Source organism: Triturus cristatus, chromosome 11 (assembly GCF_964204655.1).
Source record: "Triturus cristatus chromosome 11, aTriCri1.1, whole genome shotgun sequence".
Lineage (NCBI taxonomy): Eukaryota > Metazoa > Chordata > Amphibia > Caudata > Salamandridae > Triturus > Triturus cristatus.
Genome location: NC_140594.1, coordinates 110,415,042 through 110,441,306, shown reverse-complemented (window position 1 = coordinate 110,441,306; position 26,265 = coordinate 110,415,042). Strand labels below are relative to the sequence as shown.

The 26,265-nt window shown below is 47.1% G+C and overlaps 1 protein-coding gene and 1 long non-coding RNA gene across 2 annotated transcripts in view; one reads left to right on the top strand and one right to left on the bottom strand.

Annotated features, from left to right (window-relative positions):
- Window positions 1-1,647: 1,647 nt before the first annotated feature.
- Window positions 1,648-14,477, bottom strand: LOC146783441 (uncharacterized). Its single transcript, XR_014970913.1, has 2 exons — window positions 14,138-14,477; window positions 1,648-2,295 (listed from the first exon to the last, which is right to left on the bottom strand). It is a non-coding gene; the product is annotated as an uncharacterized LOC146783441 (long non-coding RNA).
- Window positions 12,482-26,265, top strand: part of CRKL (CRK like proto-oncogene, adaptor protein) — an 88,782-nt gene continuing 74,998 nt past the window's right edge. The window contains exon 1 of the mRNA XM_085636093.1: window positions 12,482-13,355. Coding sequence (XP_085492219.1) covers window positions 13,042-13,355 — 314 coding nt within the window. The 5' untranslated portion in view covers window positions 12,482-13,041. The remainder of the gene's footprint in view (window positions 13,356-26,265) is intronic.

Below are 26,265 nucleotides of genomic sequence, written 5' to 3'. Positions count from 1 at the left end.
TCTAGTGTACCTAACCCAATTGTCTAACCATATACAGGTATGATACCCATACTTCGCAGCCATGAAGGATGCAGGCGTTTTCGTTGGAGGTAACAATTCACCTTCTCTTGTTTTAACATTTTTATCCTTGTCAAACCATCTTTTTATTTTTCCGAACAAGGATTTCTTCTTTTTCTCTTCTTGGTAATACATTTCTGCGTTTACCAAAACTTTCTAATCCCTTCCGTAACACAACTGTGCTGTACGAATTTTCGTCCAATAACAGCGCGACTCACACCAACGCACCAATCCTGGAGCGCCTACGTCACCCTGTATTCCTTCCAATCCTTGTGCGACTCACACCAACGCACCAATCCCAGCGCGAGCACTGTTCTGATCCACTATCCAATCAGAGCGCGGTCTCTATGACGTCATCAGTCGCTGCAGCCGCTTTGACTCCTGTCTCCTGTCACTCGACTACCCCTCCTTTACAAAACCATTTCTGTTGAGCTTGTCTCACAATTCTACAAAATCTATTAGTTACAACATATAAACATCTCCATTGTCTGCTTCGCTAACCATAGAATAGTAAAGAAAATCTTATTTCACAAGAATCCCGTCTTTCCCTGAAACAGCACTCACTTCTGCTTCACTACGGAATTAATACTCTCGTTGACACAGTAGCACATCCCTCTACTCTGCCCTTCTAACATGCATTTATTAACTGTTTCCTCTAGGACTGCTCCAAAGAGTCTTACAATCAACTAAATGCTCATACATTCACACACTTTCATAAAAGGAAATGTAGTACATACACACAGAATCCTGCTTTTCCCGAGAACAGCAATCAGTCTGCCCTACTACAGAATTATAACACACATTAACCAAACAGTGTTTACCTCTGTTCAGTTCTTCAAACAAGCTCAGAGAATACCTATTACTTCCCCAGCGATAAGCTTTAACGGCAAACCTTATGGATCCCTGGGACTTAAGACCAGAGTTTCACAGATAACCTTCGCTACCATTCACACTCCTTTTATACTGGAAATATATCCCTAATAGTAACACACGACGATGTCACTGATTCCGAACCCAGACAATGTGACGCGCAACTTCAATTGTCACACGTTTTCTCCTGCATACGTACAGGTAATTCCAACAATCCCGTCTTTCCCGAGAGCAGTATATACTTCCCTCTGCCCTACTACGGAACTGCTACCAGCTCCCAAGTTCCAGAAGCACTACATAAAACTCAACACGACGATTCCAACATATAGTATTAGTACATATACCAACATCAATCAATAATCAATAAATCAAAAAGCCAATGTACAAGCAATCTAATCAGATCAAGACAATAATCAAAACCATAACTCTGCTACCAGGAAATTGATCCAGATCAGGGCATACAAATTCTCCCTACTTCCACAGATAGAGTAAATTCACAGATACACGCACCTACACTCATCATACGCTTGGGCCCATTTCACTAACATACACTCAGATTACTCTACCAGTGCCAAACATGGGAGAGGAAACTCCTAAATACCCTGTATCTACAGTAAGGTCAAAGAAACCAAATTGATTTTGTCCTGAGTCATGATATAAACAATAATAATCACATTTGTGTATTCAATAAACGACAAGAAATAACCACCAACACTGTAATTCATAAATGATTCTTTATCTAAAATTAGTTCAAAGAAAGTCAATCAAAGCAAAATCATTATTCTCATAATTACCTATTCTAGCTAAATGTCATAAATGGGTCAGGACAGGTCTTCTCAGTAGAAATCTCCCGAGTCGCCGTCCTCACAGCATCGATCCTCACCAACGCAGGTTTGGGAAGAAGTGGCCTCAAAATCCCGAATGCAATGACACGGACCCTCTCTAGTCTAGTATATTTATAACAAAACTTACAAAATAAAGCAACATAAAATGTTCTAAATTTCCGTTGAGCCGCTGAGCAGAGCGAGCAGGAAAGGATGTAGCATTGCTACATTTGGAAAATCTCCGCTCAGAAAAATCACAAAAATAAAAAGACGGAAGAAGGAAACTCGAGTTTGCAAATGTTACTTTTAAAAAATGCTCTGCCTCAGAACCATAGTGAAACCACCACTGTAAAGTTCATTGTGGCTCTCTTTCCCTCCAAGGTTACTTGGATGTTTGCCTGGAGTCGCTGTCATCACGGAAACTTTCAAAACTCCAGCAGAAGCCATAGTCAGGTGACTTTCAACAAGGCCTCTCGTCATCTCATATTCACTCGAGCACAGGCTGTAAATGTCAGCCATCTTTTCTTAGGCCAAAACGAACCATCTTAATTGAAAGAAACACAAACAACGTTACTACATCATCCCAATGATTAAACAGTGTTAATTCCCACTAATACCCTTATGTGTAAGTAATTAACTAGCCATCTGCAACATATTTAAGCATTAGTACACGTTATTATTTAAAAGCATCAACACAAAACAAATAGCACACTTATTAAATAACCGCACATTATTATTAAGCAACATATATGCATTCCCACGTGTAGTTTCTCTTGTTAATCATGTTGGTTAATCAGAATTTTCACACAAAACAAATAATTATTAATTATGGATTAGTATTTTAAGTCAAGACATATAGACAAAACTAGAGCTTAAAACCCAATAAATTTTCAACAGAAAACTCTGCTCCAGCAACAGAACCCGAGTAGGTTTTGTAATCGGCCGTTTTTAGTGCCTTGTTAAAGCGACCCAATGGAGACACCCACCACAGGGAGTCATGGTTCAGCCTACGAAGGGGGCCAGGGAGGGGCCTGTGCTTTTAGCGCCTGCTGACTAACGAACACGGAGGCCCGGTGAACCTCCAGGCCTGGTGCTCAGAGATTGAGAACGGTGGCGCCCTTACTGATGCTAGTAGATAAATGGAAACAGCAGGGGGCCCCTTTCTGTGCTCACTGGACTGCGCCCCGGCTGGGCGGTGAATGGCCTGAACCCAAGCATCGCTGCACCCCCACAGGTCGCCTAAATCACCCATAGCTTAGCAGCCTACGCTGAGGCGGGTGTTGTTGGTGTTTTGTCAGCAGGGGTGAGAGGGTGGAGGGAGGGCAAGGAAGGGGTGTTAAAAACAGCGCCACAATAACGAATGACGACTTTAAACAGCCAAATCTGACAGAGAAACCAGGGGACACCGACAAGGCTGGTGCAAGGTAGGAGGGGCGCTGCTGTTTGCATGTCCTTTATGCGCACAGCTCCGCGCGCGCAGCTCGAGCCCCTCAGAAGAATGACGGCCTGCGCCCAGCTGCCCATGCCCAAAGCCGGACCGCCAAAGCAGGTTGTGGACTTCGTCTTTGATGAAGTATTATGATCACCAATAACTGACAACATTCTGGAGAAATATAAAAATATTTGGGCGTTGATTAGGAGGGTGTAACGTGTGGTGTGCCTTAATTATGTGAATTTTCTGCAAAATTTACTCCGTGTGAAAAATGGAAATCCATCATTTAGCACTATATTTGAGTTTGAAATCACTCCTTGTGTCAAGTTGTGATGCAAGGATGTATTGCGAGCTAAAACAATAGTGCCAAAAGCAACGTGAACAGCAGCTGTTCCCATTCTGTTACCCGCGAAAGTGAAAGTGATCGTGGTTACGATCGCTATGGAGGAAAGACACATGGCGCTGCGCGTGTGCACGTTCACGTGCACTGTAGCTTTAGGCCACGGCAGCACTTTGAAAAGCCCAGTTATAAAATGTCTCTTCGAGCCTTTGGCTCGCGAGACCTAAAAAGGGACGCACCGATATAGGAGAGAGGATGTGGCGTAACGGCCAGAGCAGCCCACTTTGGAACGTGGGAACCAGGTTCGAGTCTAGGCGCCGGCTCAACATGCTTTGATTCTTGGCAAAGCACTTAATCTGTGAATGTGTCCTTGTGTAATGTAACTGGTGCTCACGTAATGTCCTCCAATACCTTCGGGCCAACTTCCCGCTATTATCAACAAGCATTGGCCGCGCGGCAGTAAAAGTAACGCCGCACGGCCGTAAAAGCGAAAGTCATCGCGATCACTCTGAAAGCGAAAGTGATCGCGATGACGCACTAAAGCACGCTAGGGCTGCGCGCGCAGCAGCGGGGGGAGGGGCGGAGGCAGGGAGCAAGCAAGAGGAAAGACAGATGGTGCTGAAGGCTGGCGGTGCTCGTGTGAATGCAAGCTTGTCGCCAGCCAGCAGCACTTTGAAAACTCACCAACTAAAGTCTCTCCGAGAAGCGTATGTGAGACCTAAAAAATAAGTTATCGCTCCCTGGATCTATGGTGGTCCCCAATAAGGGCTTTAAGTGAGATAAAAAACGTGGGGGGAGGGGTCTCCAATGCTTATTAGGAACATCAGATAAATGAGTAAAAACTACTATTTTATTGTAAAAAAAAAACCAAAAGAATTTAAAATGTTTCAGTTCTGAGAACATTATAAAAATATGTGGAAAGGGTCTCAATCACTTCCGTTTTCACCTTCACACCACTGTCCTCTGTAGCCTCTCTATGTGGCACTTACACCGTTTTTAGGTCTCGCCTGACCCAGCGCATGCGCTGATCTGGTGAGACTTTTTGAGAGGGCTCCAAAAAGTGCTACCAGGCCAGCCTAGAGCTACAGTGCATGTGCGCGGGCGCGCACGCCGCGCTTGACCGCGCTTACTTTATCTTTCGCGGCCGCTTTGATGTTTGATCGCGATCCCGATCACTTTCGCGGCCTCAAGGCCACTTGGCATAGCCAATAGGTCTCGCTTTTGGGACCTTATAAGTATTTAGTTATGCAACTGTTGCATGGCTAAACACTTATAAGGTCCCAAAGGCGAGACCTATTGGCTATGCCAATGCTTGTTCTTCTTACATCTTTCTACGCAGTCTACAGAGAGGCCAAGGACTGGATGAGCATGTAGCCTGACCACTTTTTTGACCCACTGACAGACACTGTGATAAACTCGCACTGCCTTCAGCCTCAACACAAGCGCTCCCCATCGTGATTGTGAACACTGAGCCACAACATGAACTTATCCAGGCACCTAGAAGTTAAACAGTTCACAGTATGCACTATGTAAACAATATTAGTGGTAATAAAAACTACCAAAGTGCAGCATAAGGACCCTGGAAAAAGTAATCACTGTTAGGGAATGCAAGATTAAATAAAACGTGAAATGCAAACAGGAACTATATCGCTGACATACCTTACAGTCATAGTTCAGGGATTCCCTGGAAAATTAAGGACGTGCATAAGAGGGGACCCAGGGGGAGCGGAGCGCGAGCCAGTCTCCCCCTGGGTGGTTTCGCACAAGGGAGCGGCCACCCAGGTGCGGGGTAGAGTTAATTAGGGAGGCGGGAGGCGCGAGGCAAGAGGAGAGGTGATAAGTAGAGGCGCTGTGGGGCGGGAAATTCATTGTGATCAAGGGAGTGGGGAGGAAGGGTTTTTGAATTTGCTTTGCCCTTAGTGTACTACGTCTGACTCCGTAGCTCTGGGGGCGGGCCTATGGCGTCACGGGAGGAAGCGCGCGCTGCCGTCCGGGTGCTCTGTGAGGCAGGCAGGGACGAATTGCTGAACCCGGGGGTCCCGGAGCAGGCGTGGCTGGGGCTGGAGCGTCGGCCCAGGAAAGCTACAGGAAGCATTGCACGGGCGGTGGCGGCTTGTTTGTCGCCCCAGAGTGAAGGAGACAGCGCGGGCACTGCGGCGGGTCAGGAGGGGGCCCTGGAGTCCGGGACTGTGCTTTCGCACGCGTGGGCTGTGTCCCCCGGTGAGCTGGCCCAAGAGTCCCAGGTACGTGCGGCCGCCCGTGGCACTGTAGGCAGGCGGCGCGCTGCATGGGGAGGCAGGAGGGGGCGGTCGTTGAGTGTGGCCGGGAGTCGCGGGAGGGCATGGGGAGCCGGGCAGTTTGTAGCACTCCATGTGTCAGGCCGGCAAAGCGCGTGGGAAGCGCTGAGGGGAGCACTTTTCAGGACGACTGCAGTGGGCATTTTCAGTCGCTTGCTTCGTTGCAGACCGGCATGGGAGGACATGGGGGGCCTCAGTATTGGGAACTAAATGGGCGGCATTTATGTTATCAGCCCTGCCCCACAGGTGTCGTGTCCCCCCCCCCCCCATTGTTTTTAGAGTGTGATCAGGCTGGACCGTCGGGTTTGCCGCCAAACGTGGGCACTAGCTGGTCACAGGGAGCCTTGTTATTCGGCCCAACATCCCAGGAGGCAGAGTTTTCTAGTCAAGCCGGGTCCTTGGGCGTTACAGAGGATGCGCAGGTGGCAGCCCGGTTTTCTCAGTCACAGGTTGCAGAGCAGTCAGGCGTCACTGAGGTTGGGAGCAAGCAGGAGGCTTGGCAGCTTGGCAGCCAACTGTCCGGTGTGGGGCAGCAGCGAGGTTGCTTGCGGTATACATCCAGGGCAGTGGAGTGCGGGCGCGCTGAGGGACAGTGGGTCTGGGTGAGCGGGGGTGGCACCCCGGGCAAGGCGCTGGGTTAGTGAGTGGCGGGTCCAAGGGGGCTCATCAGACGTTCTGGAGGAGAATAGTCAGAGCGGCTTGAGTTCCACGCTGCCTGTTTTGGCCACACGGCCAGCGGCAGGCAGGCCAACACTGCGGAAAGAGCACTCTGCGGCTCTTTCTGGGGGACATGTGGAGGGAGGGAGATCTAGAGCGGATTTCCCTTCTAGCACAAGCACGGGGGGGACATGTGGAGGGAGGGAGATCTAGAGCGGATTTCCCTTCTAGCACAAGCACCCCAGCTGTGGGGACGAAGGTTGCGGGTAATTTGGTTTTCTGGCGGCAGGGGAATTATGGATATGAAAAGGGACAGTGGGTTATGGTGTGGTGACATTGGCACTGAAGGGGTATTTTTGGAAACGGACAGCGATGAATTGGAAGAAGGGGACCTGCGTGAGGGGAATGTTGGGGATGATCGGAAACAGTATGGAACATCATGTAAGGGTATGAGGGGTGTGCCGGGGCCACACAGTGTGTTTAGTTTTGGGGATGACCGGAAACGATATGTGACATCATGGAGGGGTATGAGGGGTTTGAGGGGTTTGTCGGGGCTACCCAGTATGCTTCTTTTGCAGACGTCTCGAGCGGACCACGCAAACAGCGGGAGCATGATACTGACACCCACCTACGGGAGGAACGTCCATTTATACAATGCGGCGTGGGGCATTTGTGTGGGGTTGCCGTGATGGCGTGGGTATTTGGTCACTGACAGTGATGATTTGGATTGAAGGGGTATTGCGTGAGGGAGCTGGTGGGGGAATTTTTGCGGCACAGTATGTGACGTCAATGAAGGGTAAGAGGGGAGTGCTGGGGCAACAAAGTATGCTTAGTTTTTTGCAGGCGTCTTGAGCGGACCAAGCAAGCAGCGGGACCAGGTCACTGTCACTCAACTGTAGGAGGTACAGCGGAACGTACAAAACAGAGCGGCCCAGTTGCCAACAGGTACGGCAGGTTGGTGGTCGGTTTGGCAACAGGGGGGTGAAATGCACACTGCACTAAGGTCCCTTTTTGTGGGGGAAGAGTTGGTGGGGGTTACTGCTCATGCTGGGGTTGTGCGCCCTGGGAATTTGCTAGATGCTGTAAAGTTGGGGGGGGGGGGCCTCGATATTGTTGGCAAGGCACGGTCGCTGAGATGGGTAAGGAAGTGTAGGATTCAGTGGAGGGAGACGAGAATATACACAACAATTTCCGTATATGGGGTTTGGTATGATTTTAGGATCACATTGATTGGTTCAGGTCACAAGCAGCATTTTGACATATGAATTTGTGGCTGTTTTAAAGTGCTGCATCAGGTTATTCTGGTCAAAGAGGGTTTCTCAGAGGGGGTTTTCCGGTTAGGAACCAGGGCCCAAGTCAGGGTACGTGTTTGGATGACCTGACATATGCTACGGGGTTCCCGCAGGTGGTCCAACATACGTTGCAGTACAAGGTTGCAGCGGGTAGGGTGGCTGGCCCTTTCGGTCAATGTCACATACGCATTTTGATGGTCTCTCCATTGGGGGTGGGCCCAAAAAAGAAAGCGGGGGATTTTTCGCCTGATGCTCCATCTGTCGTGGCCTGAGGGTGCCTCTATGACCGATTTCATATTCGCCAGCGGATTCTTGCGTGTCTTACGCTTCAGTGGATAATGCACTGGGTTTGGTACGCTCTGCAGGGCGTAACGTGCAATTGGCTTAAAGTGATATACTGTCTGCTTTCATTTCCTCCCCATCCATCCATGCGATTTTAAACTGTTAGACATGCATTTCGGGGGCGTTTACTTGGATACGATGCTGCCAAAGGGGTTTATTCTCTCTCGTGTGCAATATTTGAAACATTTAGCCCCTTTTTTACAGTGGCGTTTTTATTCACATCTCTGGTCACCCCCTCGTATGCCATTATTTGGTTAATTTTTGGTTCCTTGGTGCTCAGAACTCGGGGCAATGTCATGCGGCTTTGTCTGCTTTTCAGAGTATGGCACAGGAGATCGGTGCCGTAGGCTCGAGACGCACCGGAGGGCCTCAGCTCTACATGGTTTTCTTGGGTATTGCAATAGACACAGTGAACATGGTAGCCCGGCTGCCGGAGGCACAGTTGCAGGAGATTTCTTTATTTGGTCATCAGCGCTCGGGGAGCCCGAATCGGAGGTCAGGAGAGTGCAGAAGTTATTGGGATACCTCATGTTTGCGTGTAGGGTGGTGCGGGCTGGGAGATCTTTATGCAGGAGGTTGGGGTTGGTTATGTCTGGGGTTTTTTCTTCCGCACCAGAGCGTAGGGATGTCTGCAGCCTATAGGGCGGATTTGGGATTGTGGCTGATTCTCTTGAAGGGCTTCAAAGGAGTGTCTTTGTTTTGCGGTCAAACATATGGTCTGGCAGGTTCAAGTTTTTACTCAGCTGCGGTGGGAGCAAAAGGTTTTGGCGTATTTTGGGCAGGGCGTTTGGTGCGCCGCGAGTTGGCCAGAGCTTTGATTAAGGCAAGGGCGCAGTTTCACAATTTTAGACTTCTTTCTTTTACTAGTGGCATTGTATGTCTGGGGTGAGGTGTTTCGGGATCGTTCAGTGATGTTTAATGTCGACAATCTAGCGGTGGTAGAGTTGATCAATCGTCAGAAGGCCAAGGGTTTCAGAGTTGTTACGTTTGCTGAGTGATGGCTTGTCAATATGTTTACAGCTTATCATTGTTTTAAGGCACGTCATATTTCAGGTGTCCACAATTTTATGGCGGACTTTCTGTCTCGGTGGCTGTGGGAGAAATTTCGCCGGCTGGCTCCTGGGGCCGCACTTCCCATAGACTCCGGTCCCACTGTGTGTCTGGGTGTGGGGGGCCTAAGAATTGTAGACTTGGTAGAGCTCTCTGTAGCGGACACTATGAGACAGAGCTATCCGCAAGCTTGGAGCGCGTTCTTCTATTATGGGTACGCGGGTGCTCTCAGGAGGGGTAGGATGGCTGATGATCAGGTAGTTTTTTGGGTTTGGCTTTACACCTGTTGGTTCAAGGTTTCCCACAATACCATTTTTTCGGTAAATTGGCTGGGATTTCGTTTTTACGGACAATGAGGTGGGGGAAGGACCCGGTAAGGGGGGGGGGGTGAGTGTGCAGAGAGTTCTCAAAGGTTTACGTAGACTTTGGGCTGGGAACAAGCAGTTACGCCGACCGGTGTCATTTGATTTGTTGCAAAAGATGCTTGGGCGGCTGCCACTTTGCTGTTCTAATGAGGACGAATGCGGCCGGTTTAGGCTATGTTTTGTATGGTTAATTTTGGAGCATTTAGGGCATCCGCGCTGCTCGGTTTGTGTCATAAGGTGGGGATTACCAGCGAGGAGGTTTTCTCGGGAAGAACACCGGCGGGGATTTGGTTGAGGGTCTATAAAAACGGTTCAGTTGGTTAGGGGTAATTGGGTTTTCCTAAACAGGTGTGGAGTGGGCCTCTGCGGTCCAGTGAGGGTATGGGAGGGTTTTTTAGGGCGTCTAGTTCCTTTTCTCTTGAGGACAATTTTTGCCATGCAGCAGGGAGTCAGATTTCAGTTGCACAATTGTTGGCAGTAATGAGGACAGTGCTGGTTCTTGTGGGAGAGAACCCTTTAATGTATAGAACACATTCGTTTTTGTATAGGGCTGCAACAGAGGCGGCGAGATTGGGATGGTCATAGACTAACATACGTCGGTTGGGAGCTGGAAATTCAAGTGGTGCGCGAACTATGTTAGAAAATAAGTTTTTATTTCTACTGTGTTTCCTTTTGGTTAACATTTGTTTTTCTACCTAGGTACGACTTCGGGGCTGGTAAATGCGAAACAGTCATCATGGATAATAGGACACTCCTTCGTAAAGTGGGCCGACGTTTATGCTGAGCAACAGATTTGTGGGAGATCGCTTGGACTACAAGGTGTTAAGCATGAAGTGGTTGTTAGGGTAACGGGGGTATGCGTTGGGGTTAATTTTTCATTATTTGGTCCTGAGTTGTTCCAACAAGGGCCCGCCAGACTGGCTGAGTATTCATTTGGGTGAGAATGATCTCGCGGCCCTGTCTTGGGCCGACACTCATAAAGCTAATGGAGCAAGTTCTAGCAAACATCGAGTCTAATTGGTCAGGCACCAAGGTAGTTTGGGACTGAGTTCATACCGAGGATGCACTGGAAAGGAGCATGGAGCCATGTCGTTATAGAGAAAGCGCGACGGAAGCTTATTAGAGCCATGAGAATATTTTGTGTAGGTGGGAATCCAGTTTCTTTCTTATTCCCATATACGGGGCTCTGAAGGGTATCTTTGCGGGATGATGGGGTACTTTTTTCTACCATGGGGCAAGTTTTTTATTTGCTGGAGTTGAGGGTCATGATTGCTCGAATTTGGAAAGAGAGCTTTTGGTGCGCATCTGCAAGATGGTACCAATTTTCTCTTGGGTGGGGCAGGAAAACTCTCTGGGTTTTCCTGGTTGGCGGGTTTTTGCTGGGGGGGTGGGCAGACTGGAGCGGGATTGCCCATCCTCCAACGGGGAAGTGGGGGACGCAGTCATGGTGACGGGAAATGAGAATGAGGGGGATCTATCAACAGGAGTCATTGAGTTGTTTTTGCTTGGGGTCTACCTTGGGTTAGGTTTTTATAGATGTCAGAGATAATTTGGGGATTTGATTATCAGATAATGGAAAAATAGTGTTTAGAGAAAAATTATAATTTGGCACCTGTCTTAATAAAGTGGCCTTTTTTGCTAATAAAAAAGTGGTGGATCGTGAGTTATTGTGCGAGAGGGGACCCAGGGGGAGCGGAGCGCGAGCCAGTCTCCCCCTGGGTGGTTTCGCACAAGGGAGCGGCCACCCAGGTGCGGGGTAGAGTTAATTAGGGAGGCGGGAGGCGCGAGGCAAGAGGAGAGGTGATAAGTAGAGGCGCTGTGGGGCGGGAAATTCATTGTGATCAAGGGAGTGGGGAGGAAGGGTTTTTGAATTTGCCCCACCCACCCTTCCCCCTTTTTTGTGTTTTTCCCTTTCCCTCTACGGGGTTTTTTCTTCCAGGTTTGGCTACGGCCAGGCCTGGGGTTTTTTCGTTTTGCCACGATAAGACAGGTTTTTTCGGTTAGCTAGTTTTTCTGGTAGGCGGGTTTTTGCTGGGGGGGTGGGCAGACTGGAGCGGGATTGCCCATCCTCCAACGGGGGAAGTGGGGGACGCAGTCATGGTGACGGGAAATGAGAATGAGGGGGATCTATCAACAGGAGTCATTGAGTTGTTTTTGCTTGGGGTCTACCTTGGGGTTAGGTTTTTATAGATGTCAGAGATAATTTGAGGATTTGATTATCAGATAATGGAAAAATAGTGTTTAGAGAAAAATTATAATTTGGCACCTGTCTTAATAAAGTGGCCTTTTTTGCTAATAAAAAAGTGGTGGATCGTGAGTTATTGTGCGAGGCCCGTTTAAGACATGTACATAAAGCCCCATAATGACCCATTTTAATGCCAATTTTAATTACTACAGGTCTGAGGCTCGGAGGGACCTGCCCCACTTAAATTCATGTCCCCAATAATACTGTCACTTGACATCCCGATAACTGCGTGTTATTTCATTTCATACTACGACAGACTATGTACTAAGGAGATGTCATTTTGCCAGGAACCTGTGACACTATAAACAAATTAGCTTCACTGTCCTAATGCAGATGAGCATGTGTGTTTGAAAATATACACATCTCTGCCGACTTTACAAACCAAATACAAGATGGTTTTATAAAAGCATTACATATGTAAAATAGTTATACGGTAAAAAGTAAATCACCAAGTAACTATAATATTGTGCCTTAAATGCCACGTTCCTTTGACGGGCAAGGAAGACCAACTTTTCAGGTGACAGGGCCTGCTTTGAATGGGTTCAATCTCGATGTTCATTTGCGTCAGACGATTTAGCCAATAGTGCTGCAGAGTATCCGGGACGAAACGTGCACCCCGAGGCATCCAATCAAAAAGTTCTCGCCCTTCCAATAGGCGGAAAAGGGTGCACCCTTTCGCCGCCGAGTAGTTTCACAGAGAATGTTCCAATGGGGGGTGGGAAAATCACTGACTACGACGTGACTGGTTCAGCAGCGAGAGCTCGTTGTCGGCGCCCACCACGCCCCTCCACTTCCCTTGCTTTAACCCCACCTCCTTTAAGTGCACGCGCTCTCTCGTGTTAGTCTGTGCTTCTCACTGGACCACAAGTGTAAAAGTCAAGCGCGCGTGATTATTATTGGGCGAGCCAGACCTGGGTGGAGGCAGGGAAGTGGTGAGGCGCGCGCCCCTCGGATGTACCAAATGGTATACGAGTAGATTTTTTTTTTTTACCGCGCGGCCGCCATTTTTTTTTACAGTGGTAATTAACAGTAGTTGGAGGCGAACGGAGTGTACTGTCAGTGCGGTAAGCCGACTCACAGCACAGTTGAGATCTCGGCAAGCCAGCTACTGCACCGGCCTTTCAGGCTCCTTGTCCATACTCGGAGGATGGGAGACCGCACCCGCCTTGGCTGAGGAGGCCTCTTCGTTCCCTGTCAGGAGATTCGCGCGCGAGCCCCGGGCTCGCGGTGACACCAGCTTCGCAGCCCCAGGGCCCACCTCCGCCAAGCCATGTCCTCGGCTCGGTTTGACTCATCGGACCGCGCGAGCTGGTACTTCGGGCCGCTGTCCCGCAACGAGACGCAGGCGCGGCTGCAGGGGCAGCGGCACGGCGTCTTCCTGGTGCGGGACTCGTCCACGTGCCCCGGAGACTACGTGCTGTCCGTGTCCGAGAACTCGCGCGTCTCCCACTACATCATCAACTCGCTGCTGCCTTCGAGGCGCTTCAAGATCGGCGACCAGGAGTTCGACAATCTGCCGGCGCTGCTCGAGTTCTACAAGATCCACTACCTGGACACCACCACGCTGACCGAGCCGGCCGCCAGGTAACACCCGGCCGGGGGGGGGGGGGGTGGGCAGGTAACGCTGGGTGCTGGAAAGGGCCGACATGGTGTCAGGGTCCGCATCAGGGCAGCCAGTTTTAATCGTAATTGTATTTAAATAGCACGTTATCAGATGACCCCTTGTCACCAACGACGCAGTGTTCAACCCGAACGTTGGTTCTTTTGGGTCAGTAGAACGGGCCCAGGACTGCTACTCCCAGAATGCATTGTGTAACAGTCCAGGAGCTGTGTTCTAGGTGATTGTCATCTGGTAGCGTTAGGTAAAAGGTCGGTTTAAGTGGTCTGTGGGGATGTTACTTTACTGTTAAGTGCTTTTAGGTAAGAGGGAGGTTTCGAGTACAGATCGAGATGGAGCTTGACACTCCAATAAGGAGTTTGAAGCGGCCTTTCTCTTAGCCTTTTGAGTCTGTAAAGAACTAGCCAGGTGGCATCCGGGAAATGAAAAGGGAATCGGTGTTTGGTAAAAACAGAACATCCAGGCGTAAGGATGGTGTATGTGAGGAGAGCGAGTGTCTGTTTCTAGGGCCCCACCAGGTAGCCTGGCCATCGCAAGGAGGATCTCACGCCCTTTATTGCTTAAGTTAGAGGATTCGCAAGAGAACTTGGATTTATAAGTTCGGGGCAGCCTTGAAATTATATCATTTTTCAAGAGGTGCGCATTTGTTCATAATTCGCTGTATACGCAGCCCTTAGAAGGTATTGCCATAGCCTGAACCATTGCAATAGTCTCAGAAGGCAAGCAGCACTATTCCAAATGTACTTACTTTGAGCCAGGTGATAAGCCATCTTTTACTGATCCGTAGCAGACCTAAAGGGCGTGTAGGCAGTCGCCCAAGCGCAGGAACGTGTCCTTAGACGAATCTGGCGTCAGGCCAGGGCCGGTGTCTGCTGTCGAGAGCGAAGAGCCAGCCAAAGGGATAGCTATGCCTCCAGTGTTTTTATAATTTAAACAGCACTCAAAGGAACAAGCCAACCATACAGAGCTGTTCTTACATACACTAGTCACTGGAAGAGATGGATGAAGGCAAGCCACCAGTGTAGTGGGCAGGGGGCGTCTAACTAACCTGGGACACTGCACATGGACGGTTATAGCAGTCGGCACGCAACGTTTCGAGGTGCCTCAAGTTCTAACACATCTTAAATGGACGGTGCCTATTGGCTGGCATTCGCTTTCCAACCATTCACGAATGCAAACTTTAGGATGAGAACAGTTTTTAACTGTTATTGATTTTAACCTTGCTTTCACCTTGTTGATATCGCTTCGTGTGGGCTTCAGTGGTCCAAGAGTCATTGTAAAAATTGACCATATTACTATAGGGTATCCGTCCATATCTATTCAACTGTTTGTTCCCATTGTTTTTTTTAATCAACGTCGTAATAACTGGCTTGATAAACGCATGTTTATACTTAAGGAAGCTACATGTTTTCCTCTCCGTTTTTCATGGCGCACAATAGAGCGAGAGTTATATTAAAACAAAGTATAGGAGCCGCATTTCTTTATTATAAATTACATTTTGGAAGCAAGTTAATGCGTGGAAAAATAGTATTGGACACAAACAGGTAAACGGATAGGAGTAGATAGCGTTGAGTACCAGGCCCTCAGTGCACCAGGGATACAAACTAGGAAGTGGTCAAGGCTGTCTGGTGTGCAGCTGGACACTTTGAGCTATGACAGTGCCAACGATGCGGAGACCAGTCCAAGGGATGCTGCTCTCTTTATGGAATCTTTGAGGCACAGGTTTCCTGTGTTTACACACCCTGGAGCACGAAGGGGGAAACCTGTTAATGCTGGACATCATAATGCATGTCGCTACGGGCCTTAGCAAAGGAAGAGTTGCGTATAGGAGGGATTTTTCATTAGGTAACCACAAACTATCTGGAGTTCACTAACTGCACTGTTAATCTCTCCTCCCGGGTACTGACGGACTATATAGCTTTCAACAATTGTTGACAAGGAACTCCCTGTTAAGAAATTTAACTTGAGCAAGTGTATGTTCTCGCAAGGATTCAATCCTAAAATGAAGAGAGAAGTATAGGATAACAAAATCTATTCTGAACATGTGGGTTCATTCAATATTCACAAAATCAGAACAGTAGTAGCCCATAAGGTTTAACAGATTTCACTCACTTCAGCCGAAATGAGTGACATATTTATTCATTTATAAACTGGATTTTTTTACAAAAATTCTTTTTGAGTATTTTTCTTTTTAAAGTACGCACACCGTGTGTGTGTGTATGTATATATATATATATATATATATCACTGAAAAAACCATAGGTTTCAGGGGTGTTATAGTTAGCTGGACTTTTCACTTGTACAAAACCATTGAAATTCCCCCGTTATAGTTAGTTCAGCTAACTATAACTCGCGCGCCCGCAATGCACTGCTGATGACGTCACATATTACATCACTCATGACATGGTCAGTGACATCACTCATGACATCACTGATGACATCTCAAATGACATCACTGATGACATCACTGATGACATCATCCAGTGAATGTGTGTTATTCTGAAAATTAAATATGTTTTATATATTTATATCTCAAGGTCGATGGAAGAATAAATGGGTATATAAGTGTCTAAATGGATGATTTGTTTTTGAAAAATTGATTGTGTAACTGACTGATTAAGTGTATCATAGTGAATACATGGCTTAGTGAGTAATGTTTAAATATGTAAATATCTGTATCAGTCTCTCACTTTGTGTATAAGTGGCTGCATGGGTTGGTGAGTAGCTACATGGGTGTCTATATAGGTTATTAGTTGGTTTTTTGAGTATCAGTCTGAGTGTCTGCATGGTTCGGTGGGGGTATTACGTAGTGCATAGGTGCATGAATGAGTGACTCACTGTTTGTATGTGTTGAACACAGTATGTGTGCAGGACTATATGGGTGGATGAGTGTGTGTATGGGTGTGTTAGTGAGTAAATGACTGTCTCAATAGTGTCTTTATGAGTAACTACATATGTTTTAAACTAGTATATGTGACTATTGGTGTATATATGTGAGAGTGAGAGATTGAAAGAGTTCCTGTATGAATAAGTATGTGTTTCTATAAGTGATTGTTTAAAAGACTAAGTATGTGTAAGTTTCCGTAGAAGTAAGTGTGGTGGTGTGTGTGTATAACTGTATATGCAAGTAAATGTATGTTTGATTCTTTATTAGCATGAGTGACTGTGTGTGAGTAACTATGGATGAGTGGCATTGTGTAACAGGATGTATAGGTGTATGAGTACATATGATGAGTGAGTACATGTATGAGTGACTGTATTGGACTGTTGGTGAATGAGTGGATGTGTATGTGGATCTTAGAATTACTGAAGAGGTTGTTGTAACTGGTATTGGTATGTCCATTGTTTTGAAAATTTTAGTCTCTATTTTTGAATGTGTGTATCAAAGGTTATATTAGGGTGAGAGGAGGTCTGCCACTCTATCACAAGGATGATGTCATCAGTGATGTCATTTGAGATGTCATCAGTGATGTCATGAGTGATGTCACTGACCATGTCATGAGTGATGTAATATGTGACGTCATCAGCATTGCGGGCGCGCGAGTTATAGTTAGCTGAACTAACTATAACGGGGGAATTTCAATGGTTTTGTACAAGTGAAAAGTCCAGCTAACTATAACACCCCTGAAACCTATGGTTTTTTCAGTGAATTTCTGAGGTTTTTTAAATGCTAATTCCTAACTATAACGTGCCTGAAACCTATGGTTTTTTCTGTTAATTTCAAAGGTTTTTTAAATGCTAATTTCTAACTATGCCTACAGAGATAGGACATGTGAAGAAAGAAGGAAAAATGCACAGAAAGAAACAAAAGAAGTGCAGAAAGAAGCAACAGAAGTCCTCAAATACGAAGATAAGTGCAGGAAGAAGGATAACGTGCAGAAAGAACAAAAAGAAGAGCAGAAAGAAGCCTTGTTGCAAAATCATCCTGTACCCTCAACTTTTTCAGACGGATACTGGTGGTAACTGAGTCTGACTAACCAGTCCTAGAGCCAGTGCTATGTTAAAAGACACTTAGAATACAGTGAAAACACCTACATACACTAGGGAACATTATGCGTTGGGGTCCCCCTGTGATTAGCCTTACCTCCTCTATAAGCCCCTGGTATATAATAGGGCATGGGGATTAAAACTACCTCTTAAAACAGGCCACAGGGCGTTTTTGCACACGTTAACTCAGGCCCCGTCCCCTCCTTTCACCATTGTGTAAACACGCCCTGTGTCCGTTTTAAGTTGGGAGATTAAGTTCATTTGAGTCCTGAGGGTCCCTAGGGTCCAACTAGCCCACTAGGTACCTCCAGTAAGTGCCACAGAGCTGCGTTGCAGAGAGGTGTAAAAAGTGGCACGGCCTGGACCACCTCTCTGCAATGCAGCTCAGTGGCGCTTACTGGAAGCACTTGGTGGGCTAGTTAGCCCCCAGAGGCCCTCCGTATTGAAGGGAAATTATATCCCCAATTTAAAACGTGCCATGGTGCGTGTTTGCACACGTCACCTCAGGCCCCGTCCCCTCCCTTCACCACTGTGTAAACGCGCCCTGTGGCTGTTCTAAGTTGAGAGATTAAGTCCCCTTGAATCCTAAGGGTCCCTAGGGTCACACTAGACCACTAGGTACCTCCAGTAAGCACCACAGAGCTGCGTTGCAGAGAGGTGTAAAAAGGGGCTTGGCCTCAGAACACCTGTCTGCAGCGCAGCTACCTGGCGCATACTGGAGATGCCTGTTGGGGGCGCGTTTGCAGAGTGCTGCATGGAGGGGGCATGGCCTCCGGCACGATGCCAGTCTTTTATTTATTTTATTTTTTTAAGAAGGGGGGCTGTGTGGTTCCCCTTCTTATTCTAATTTATTGGCCCTGATGACCCCATCCCCCAGGGCCTGTCTCCTAATTATATTTTTTTGACCCCAATCCCCAGGGCCGGCCACTGTTTTTTATTATTTTTAAAAAATATATATTTATAGACACACCTAGGACATGCTGGACAAACCGTACGTACCCATCACCATGACGATTTGCGTGATATTCATTAAAAGGCGACTATGCATGTAATTAATCCACGTGGAATGTATTTACACCACTAGTGAAGCTCTGACATGTCTGATGCTCTACCGTGCCTAATCCCGGTAGACACCCTTGTCGTTTATTTATACAAACATGGGTAGCTATTGACGGGCACATTTAATACACATGCACACCAAGCCATTCAAAGGGGATTCGACAAAAATTCGACCAAAACTATGCAAGAAACCCCCCTCACAGTTAATAAAACACACATCCACTGCCGGATGTGTAATACTTTTTATTTTACTCTCTGGAAACGGGACGAACATCACTTGCGAGTCACAGCGCGCTCCTGACAGAGCCCAATGCTGTGTTACACCCACCATTGCCTGCCGAGTGCCACACACCTCTGTATTGTATTCCACTAGCTAGTGCATATGCTATGACACTCTCTAGCCCATGTGCACTGTAACACCACCCCGTGAAAATGTCATGCCACACTTGTCTTCGCACGGGTTACATTGCCCCATCTAACGTGCCTTCCTCGATGCCTATGTTATAACGCACAGTGCTATGCCATACATAATACAATTTGGGATCCATATCTTTGTCACAGTGCATATGCAACGTTACACTCCCCAGCACATATTTTATATTACAACTTTAGAGACTAGTTAGGTTACACAACACTGCCCTGTGCATATTACACTCCAAGGCGCATATCGCATAGCACGCGCTAGTGCCTGTGCTATCTCGCGCTCTCCAATGAATCTGTCATTGCGCACAATGTATTGCATATTATATTTCACGCCTGGTTCATCTTATATCACACTTTTTGGTGCATAGTTTATACCATACACTATATCTAGTTTTCATTTTCAATCGTGCTCTCAGGACTATGTTCTATATAACACTGTGTTCACCTACCCTTTTCACGGGCATTACATTTTGCGATAGGGGGTGGAGGGTCAGGGGGTGTTTTTGCCAAGTGAGCCCGGAGTCACAGTCACTAACGTCTTCTTCCTGAATAAAAGTGAGATTATGCTGCATACTTGTTCATATTTTAAGTAGTTTGCACAGACAAAATGTTTTAAAAACAATAAAGTTTCTAATACCCGCCTTCTGTGAACAGTTAGCTTGCTGCCCCATCCCCCTCCTCCCTATCCTCTGTTGTGTGAATCCATGGACTAGCCTCCTCCCTCCTGCCATGCATGGTCTGATGTGCTGCCACTGCCCTCAATTTAGTATGATGTACCAGTCCACTCCTCCTGCCCTCCATTGCCCAATTCTATGCCCCATCATTGACCTCCTGCTTAAACTCTGTGCTTAGCTTGCTGCCCCTATTCTCCTTCCCCCTGCCCTCCGATGTCTTTGTGCATGCCCCTGCTCCATCCTTTTTGCCCACCATGTCCCATGGACCTGCCACTCCTATCTACTCTGAGTGTTCTGTTGAGCTGCCACTCCCCTCCCACCTGCCTAGCATTGTCAGATGACTGTAACCTGTCCCTGCCACCTCCACCCTGCCTGTCCACATGCCATGCCTCTATCCTCTTCCTCCTGTCCTACATGGTCCATTGTACTGCCACACCCTTCTGCCCTCCCTGGTCTGTTGTGCTGCAACTGCTCCTCCTGCCTGCCCCGTGTGGTCTGTTGTGAGGCCCCTTCCCCTGAACTTTCTTGTCTGTGCACAGGTCCTGACCCTCCCTTCTATCCTCCATCGTCCTTTGTGCATGCCCCTGCACCCCCCTTCTTGCCCATCATAGCCATTGTGCTGCCACTAACCCTCCCACTTGCCATGCATGGTCTTCTGTGCTGCCATGGCCCCTCCCACCTTCCCTGTGTGGTCAGTTAGCTGCCCCTGACCCCCTCCCACCTTCCCTCCATGGTCTGTGTGTATGCCATCACAGTCTCACTGTTGCTCTTCATGTTGTGTCTTGCTTCTAGTGCCCATCCTGCCTGACCTCCATGGCCATCTTGCTGCTCCTGCCCTGCCCCCTTGCCCCCAGCCCTCTGTTTACATGTGCAGACCCCTACTCCCTCCCTCCTGGCTTGTCTGTTCCATTGTAATGCCCCTGATCCGTCCCTCCTGCCCTTTATGGTCTGTTATGCTGCAGCCTTCTCTCCTGTCTGTCCATTATGGTCAGCTAGCTACCATTGCCTCTTGCCCCTCTGTTCTCTGTTGTCCATGTGCATGGTCCTGTCCCCTCCCTCTTGCTTTCTATGGATTGTTGTGCTGCACTCCCGTCCTGCATGCCCTGTGTGGTGTATTGTGCTGCTGCAAACCCTGATGCCTGCCCTGCAGGGTCAGTTTGGTGCACCTCTCCATGTCTCTCCTGTCCTCTGTTATCCAAGTCCATGTCCCTATCCCATTTCCTTCCATGATCCAATGTACCATACTTGCGAACATTTTGAACTTGGTAAGAGGGAGATTTTGAAAAAAAACTGGGGTATTGATTTTCCCCTTTGAGTTACATTGAAAAAGAGGATATTGTAGACAGGAGACAGATCAAATAAAGCCCATTTGAGCTTAAAAACATTGGACGTTTCCTGGCTGAATCGGGTCTGTTGGCATGTATGGTTGTACTACCATTGCCTCTTCCTTCTGCCCATTATGGTCTATTACATTGCCACAGCCTTGAAGGAGGGTAGATTTTGTATCACAGGGGGCCCCTGGCCCGTTCTGTCCACACCTGAAGTATGAGACCCTTGTCCTTGCCCTGCCAGCCGCATTTGTAGGCCGTATTAAATTGACCAGCGGGTCCTGTGTTGCTATATAATTATCCTGAGACATCCTTACCACTCAGCCAGCATAAAACCCCTGTGTAGGCCCTTCTGTTCAATATGTAGGCCTCTTTGTTAAATTGACCATAGCTCTGCAATTTTAGTGTATAGCAGTCTGAAGGCAGGTCTGCGAGGCCTTCTGCTCCAAACTAGTAGCCCCCACCCTACCCGAGTGCTCCGTGCTCGGTATCAAAGTTCAACATCCCCCTGAAGCTGTCGACATACAGTAGGCTGCATCCTGGACTGGTACTTGCTTCCTGGGCAGGTTTCCCGCTTTTAAGGAAGTGGCAACCGCAGAGCGTCAAGTTAGGAGAACTGAGGAGATTTTATACATGAATATATTGAATTCCTGTACAATACCCATTATTTTCTGCTTGCTCTATGGAACTTACGATAAGCGATTGGCCTGAGAGACTGACCTTTTCACCCAGTCCATTGTCAGCATTAAGTGGGTAAATGACGAAATGTCTGGTAAAATCTGCAGACGAAGCTTTTGGGTAGCATACGTAGGTAGATGTAGCGTGCAAAGGAGCCCACAAAATGATATAAAAAGGGAGCACCCACAGATATCGACGGACAACCTCGCCGTCTGTATGTAGGTTAACAGGCTGTGCAGGTTTTCCCCAAGAACTGGGAGCTCTTGTCTTCCTTTGCTTAAAATGTCTTGCTCGGCTTTGCTTGAAGTATCTTATTCTATTTTACCTATATGAAATGTCATGTTATGTTTAACCATTGTTCTCTTTACTTTTGCATTTAAAAGATGTTGTATTGTAATTGCAGGAATGCTTGCTCTAAGAGTAAATGTGAGTGTCCCTAGGTAACATTTTCCTTGGTGTAACTTGTTTCTCATGATGCATTTATAGATGTGTTTTCTCTCTCTCTCTGTCAGTCCATTAATTGAGATACAGAGAATATCATGACAGCTGTATGATTATCTGGATTCTGTATTTTGTACTTTAGGTCTCTATTCTGCGGTTTCTTTGAAGTTGCATCTTCTCATTAAACTGCCATTGTATTCTGCCTCCAATTCCATGTCTCATATGTCTGTTTTCTTCATTTTTGGAGCAAGCGTTCCTAGGCACCCCGGCTCAAATTAAGGTGCCCCTTTTGTCCCTGACTCACTCTCCTGCTCAGTTCTGTGGTGGCTCCCGGGGCTCTGGGGACCGCCCCTAGCTTCCTTGACCCGTAATAGATCTTCCCTCCAACAGCCTCTCTTGCAAGTCCTGTATTGTTGGTTTGTTGCCCCTGCCCCCCTTTCCACTGCCCTCCATAGTCTGTTGTGCTTCCACGGCCCTTCCTGCCTGCTCAGTGTGGTTAAATTGTTGCCTTTGCACCCTCCTACCTGCCTTCAATTTTCAGAGTCCGTGCCCCTGGCCTCTGCCTCTCAACAGTATCCTAATGAACAACTAGATTGCTAACATTCTATATTTATTACAAAAGTGTGGAGCGCCTGACATCATCTTGATGTAATCAAAACTGTAATACCTAGAGCATTCCTTTAGAAATTACATATATGAGAGGGTCTTATTGGCATCAAAATTATGGTTAGTGCTCTAAAAGACTAAAATAAGGACATATTTTCTGAGTTTTCAAATAGCGACAAAGCACTTTTAAATTATTTGTTATCTTTATGTTTTTTTATCTAGTTGACAACTTGATTAAATGTTGCACTTAGGGGAGAGGATGTGGTGTTACTTCCAGAACTGCAGACTTTGCAACTGGGGAACCAGGTTGAAGTTTCTGCTTCAGCTCGACATTCTGTGATTCTGGTCAAATCACTTAGTCTCCCCATGTCTACAACCAAAATGAATTTGTTCTTGTGTGATGTAACCAATGCTCATGTAAAGCACTCCAATACCTGACAAGTCTGCACTATATAACACTGCAAAAACACTAAATAATAAGTGTTTTGCACACTTCTGTCATTGGGCTATGTTTGGGCTATATCTGGGTGATTTTGGGCTACATTTGGGCTCTTTTGTCTCCGGTGGCCATCTTGGGAGATTTATTTGTTATGAAGTTTCCTAATTTCCTCATGTACTGCAGTCTCCTCAGTCGGAAATGCTTTCAGTTTTTTACTTTGATTCCATCATGAAGGTATTCAGATATGTCACACATTTGCCATGAATTCTGAATGTTAGCACTCTAGTTGCTCATTAGATCACTGTAGTAAAACTACTGCACCATGGAAGTCTGCTCCTGGTATTAAAAGTGCATGTTTCAGTCTGCATGTCAGAATTTTTTAATGAAATAGAAGAGGATTTGAGAAGTCACTCAAAATGTGCCCTCATTTTCTTTCTTCAGCATTAATCATAATTTCTATGGCAAAATGAACCCCCTCATTGTGTTCCTTTTTAAATTAAATATTTTAAGTGTTACCAGTTTATTCCAATCAAGATGGCTTCAGGTGTGCCATACTTTTGTCATAATGAAGACAGTAAGTGCTCTAGTTGTTTTTAAGAACATTCTTGGACATTCTGTCATTGGGCTATACTTGGGCTACATCTGGGTGATATTTGGGCTACATTTGGGCTCTTTTGTCTCTGGTGGCCATCTTGGGAGACTTATTTGTTATGAAGTTTCCTAATTTCCTCATTTACTGCAGTCTCCTCAGTAGGAAATACTTTCAGTTTTTTACTTTGATTCCATCAAGAAGGCATTCAAATGTGTCACACATTTGCCATAAAATCAGAATGTTAGCACTCTTTTTGCTCATTAGATCACTGTAGTAAAGCTACTGCTCACCAGGGAAAACTGCTGCTGGTATTGAAAGTGCATGTTTCAGTCTGCATGCCAGGATTTGAGAAGTCACTCAAAATGTGCTCTAATTTTTCTTTACAAAAGGGGGTGGTGATGGACGGAGCATCAGAACCAATCAAACACTCACACCCAGTCAACAGATCTGGGTTTGATCCATCACCGTTCTTTAGCCCACTCTGCCACCCCAGTTCAGACATGGCCATATGCAAATCAGTCTGACCCTGTGCCTCATGGGAACAGTCCAGCCCGAACTGCCAAGCCATGCCTTCCCTGGACCGGAAACAAGCTTCCTAGGACCGGTTTCTGGCATTTCAGCCGTCTTCAGCCAGGCTTGCTTGAATCCAGTGGCAAAGTGAGCAAGGGACTCACGTCTGAGCATACCGTGCCAACTTATGGCGGACAAAGCGGTACAAAAGGGGGTGGTGATGGACGGAGCATCAGAACCAATCAAACACTCACACCCAGTCAACAGATCTGGGTTTGATCCATCACCGTTCTTTAGCCCACTCTGCCACCCCAGTTCAGACATGGCCATATGCAAATCAGTCTGACCCTGTGCCTCATGGGAACAGTCCAGCCCGAACTGCCAAGCCATGCCTTCCCTGGACCGGAAACAAGCTTCCTAGGACCGGTTTCTGGCATTTCAGCCGTCTTCAGCCAGGCTTGCTTGAATCCAGTGGCAAAGTGAGCAAGGGACTCATGTCTGAGCATACCCTGCCAACTTATGGCGGACAAAGCGGTACAAAAGGGGGTGGTGATGGACGGAGCATCAGAACCAATCAAACACTCACACCCAGTCAACAGATCTGGGTTTGATCCATCACCGTTCTTTAGCCCACTCTGCCACCCCAGTTCAGACATGGCCATATGCAAATCAGTCTGACCCTGTGCCTCATGGGAACAGTCCAGCCCGAACTGCCAAGCCATGCCTTCCCTGGACCGGAAACAAGCTTCCTAGGACCGGTTTCTGGCATTTCAGCCGTCTTCAGCCAGGCTTGCTTGAATCCAGTGGCAAAGTGAGCAAGGGACTCGCGTCTGAGCATACCCTGCCAACTTATGGCGGACAAAGCGGTACAAAAGGGGGTGGTGATGGACGGAGCATCAGAACCAATCAAACACTCACACCCAGTCAACAGATCTGGGTTTGATCCATCACCGTTCTTTAGCCCACTCTGCCACCCCAGTTCAGACATGGCCATATGCAAATCAGTCTGACCCTGTGCCTCATGGGAACAGTCCAGCCCGAACTGCCAAGCCATGCCTTCCCTGGACCGGAAACAAGCTTCCTAGGACCGGTTTCTGGCATTTCAGCCGTCTTCAGCCAGGCTTGCTTGAATCCAGTGGCAAAGTGAGCAAGGGACTCACGTCTGAGCATACCCTGCCAACTTATGGCGGACAAAGCGGTACAAAAGGGGGTGGTGATGGACGGAGCATCAGAACCAATCAAACACTCACACCCAGTCAACAGATCTGGGTTTGATCCATCAAGCACTAATCATACTTTTTATGGAAAAATGAACCACCTCATTTTGTTCCTTTTTAAATTAAATGTTTTAAGAGTTACCACTTTAATCCAAGCAAGATGGCTTCAGGTGTGCCATACATTTATCATAAGTAGGACGGTTAGCGCTCTAGTAGTTCTTTGGAACACTCTGGAAAGCTGCAGTAGAACACAAAGGAATCAACTGACAGTCTCTGCCCTTGTTGGATGTACATGTTTTACTGAGAATGTCAGACTTCATTCTCACATGACTGAGAAAGATAATGTGAATTTACAGAAAATAAGCTCTCAGTTTAGCTTATAGATCACCTTCCAAACCTCTGTGGTAAAAGCATGAGAAAATATTTTTCTCTCAATCATGATATCCCAGCAGAAGGCTTTTTCACATGGTGAAATCACCTTAGAACATACCACAATTCCTAAAATGAGTATGGTACCATCAACAAATGATTTATAATGTAACTAAAGTCTTAAAATCTTCTATTAACTGCAATGCTTTTTAATGAGGTGCTATCATGTATATTGGTCCCAAGATGGCTGCCAACACTTCTTGGATGAAGTGCTGACAGCCAATCAGATCTCAGGATGAGATGTGTGGTTAGGCTCCGCCCACATATATATATTGATTTAAATGCTATTTTCTCAGGAACTACTGAACAGATTTACACCAGACCTACAAAAGGCACTTCCTTGACCTGAGGACTACCTCTCTGCCAAATTTCAAGTAACTCTGTTCAGCCGTTCGGGCTGTAGCTGTGTCTAAAGGTCCTATGGAAAAATGCATGGGAAAAACGCGTTTTGGGACCCCCGTTTTTTCTCAGCCCCCGCTTGACGAATCCCCCC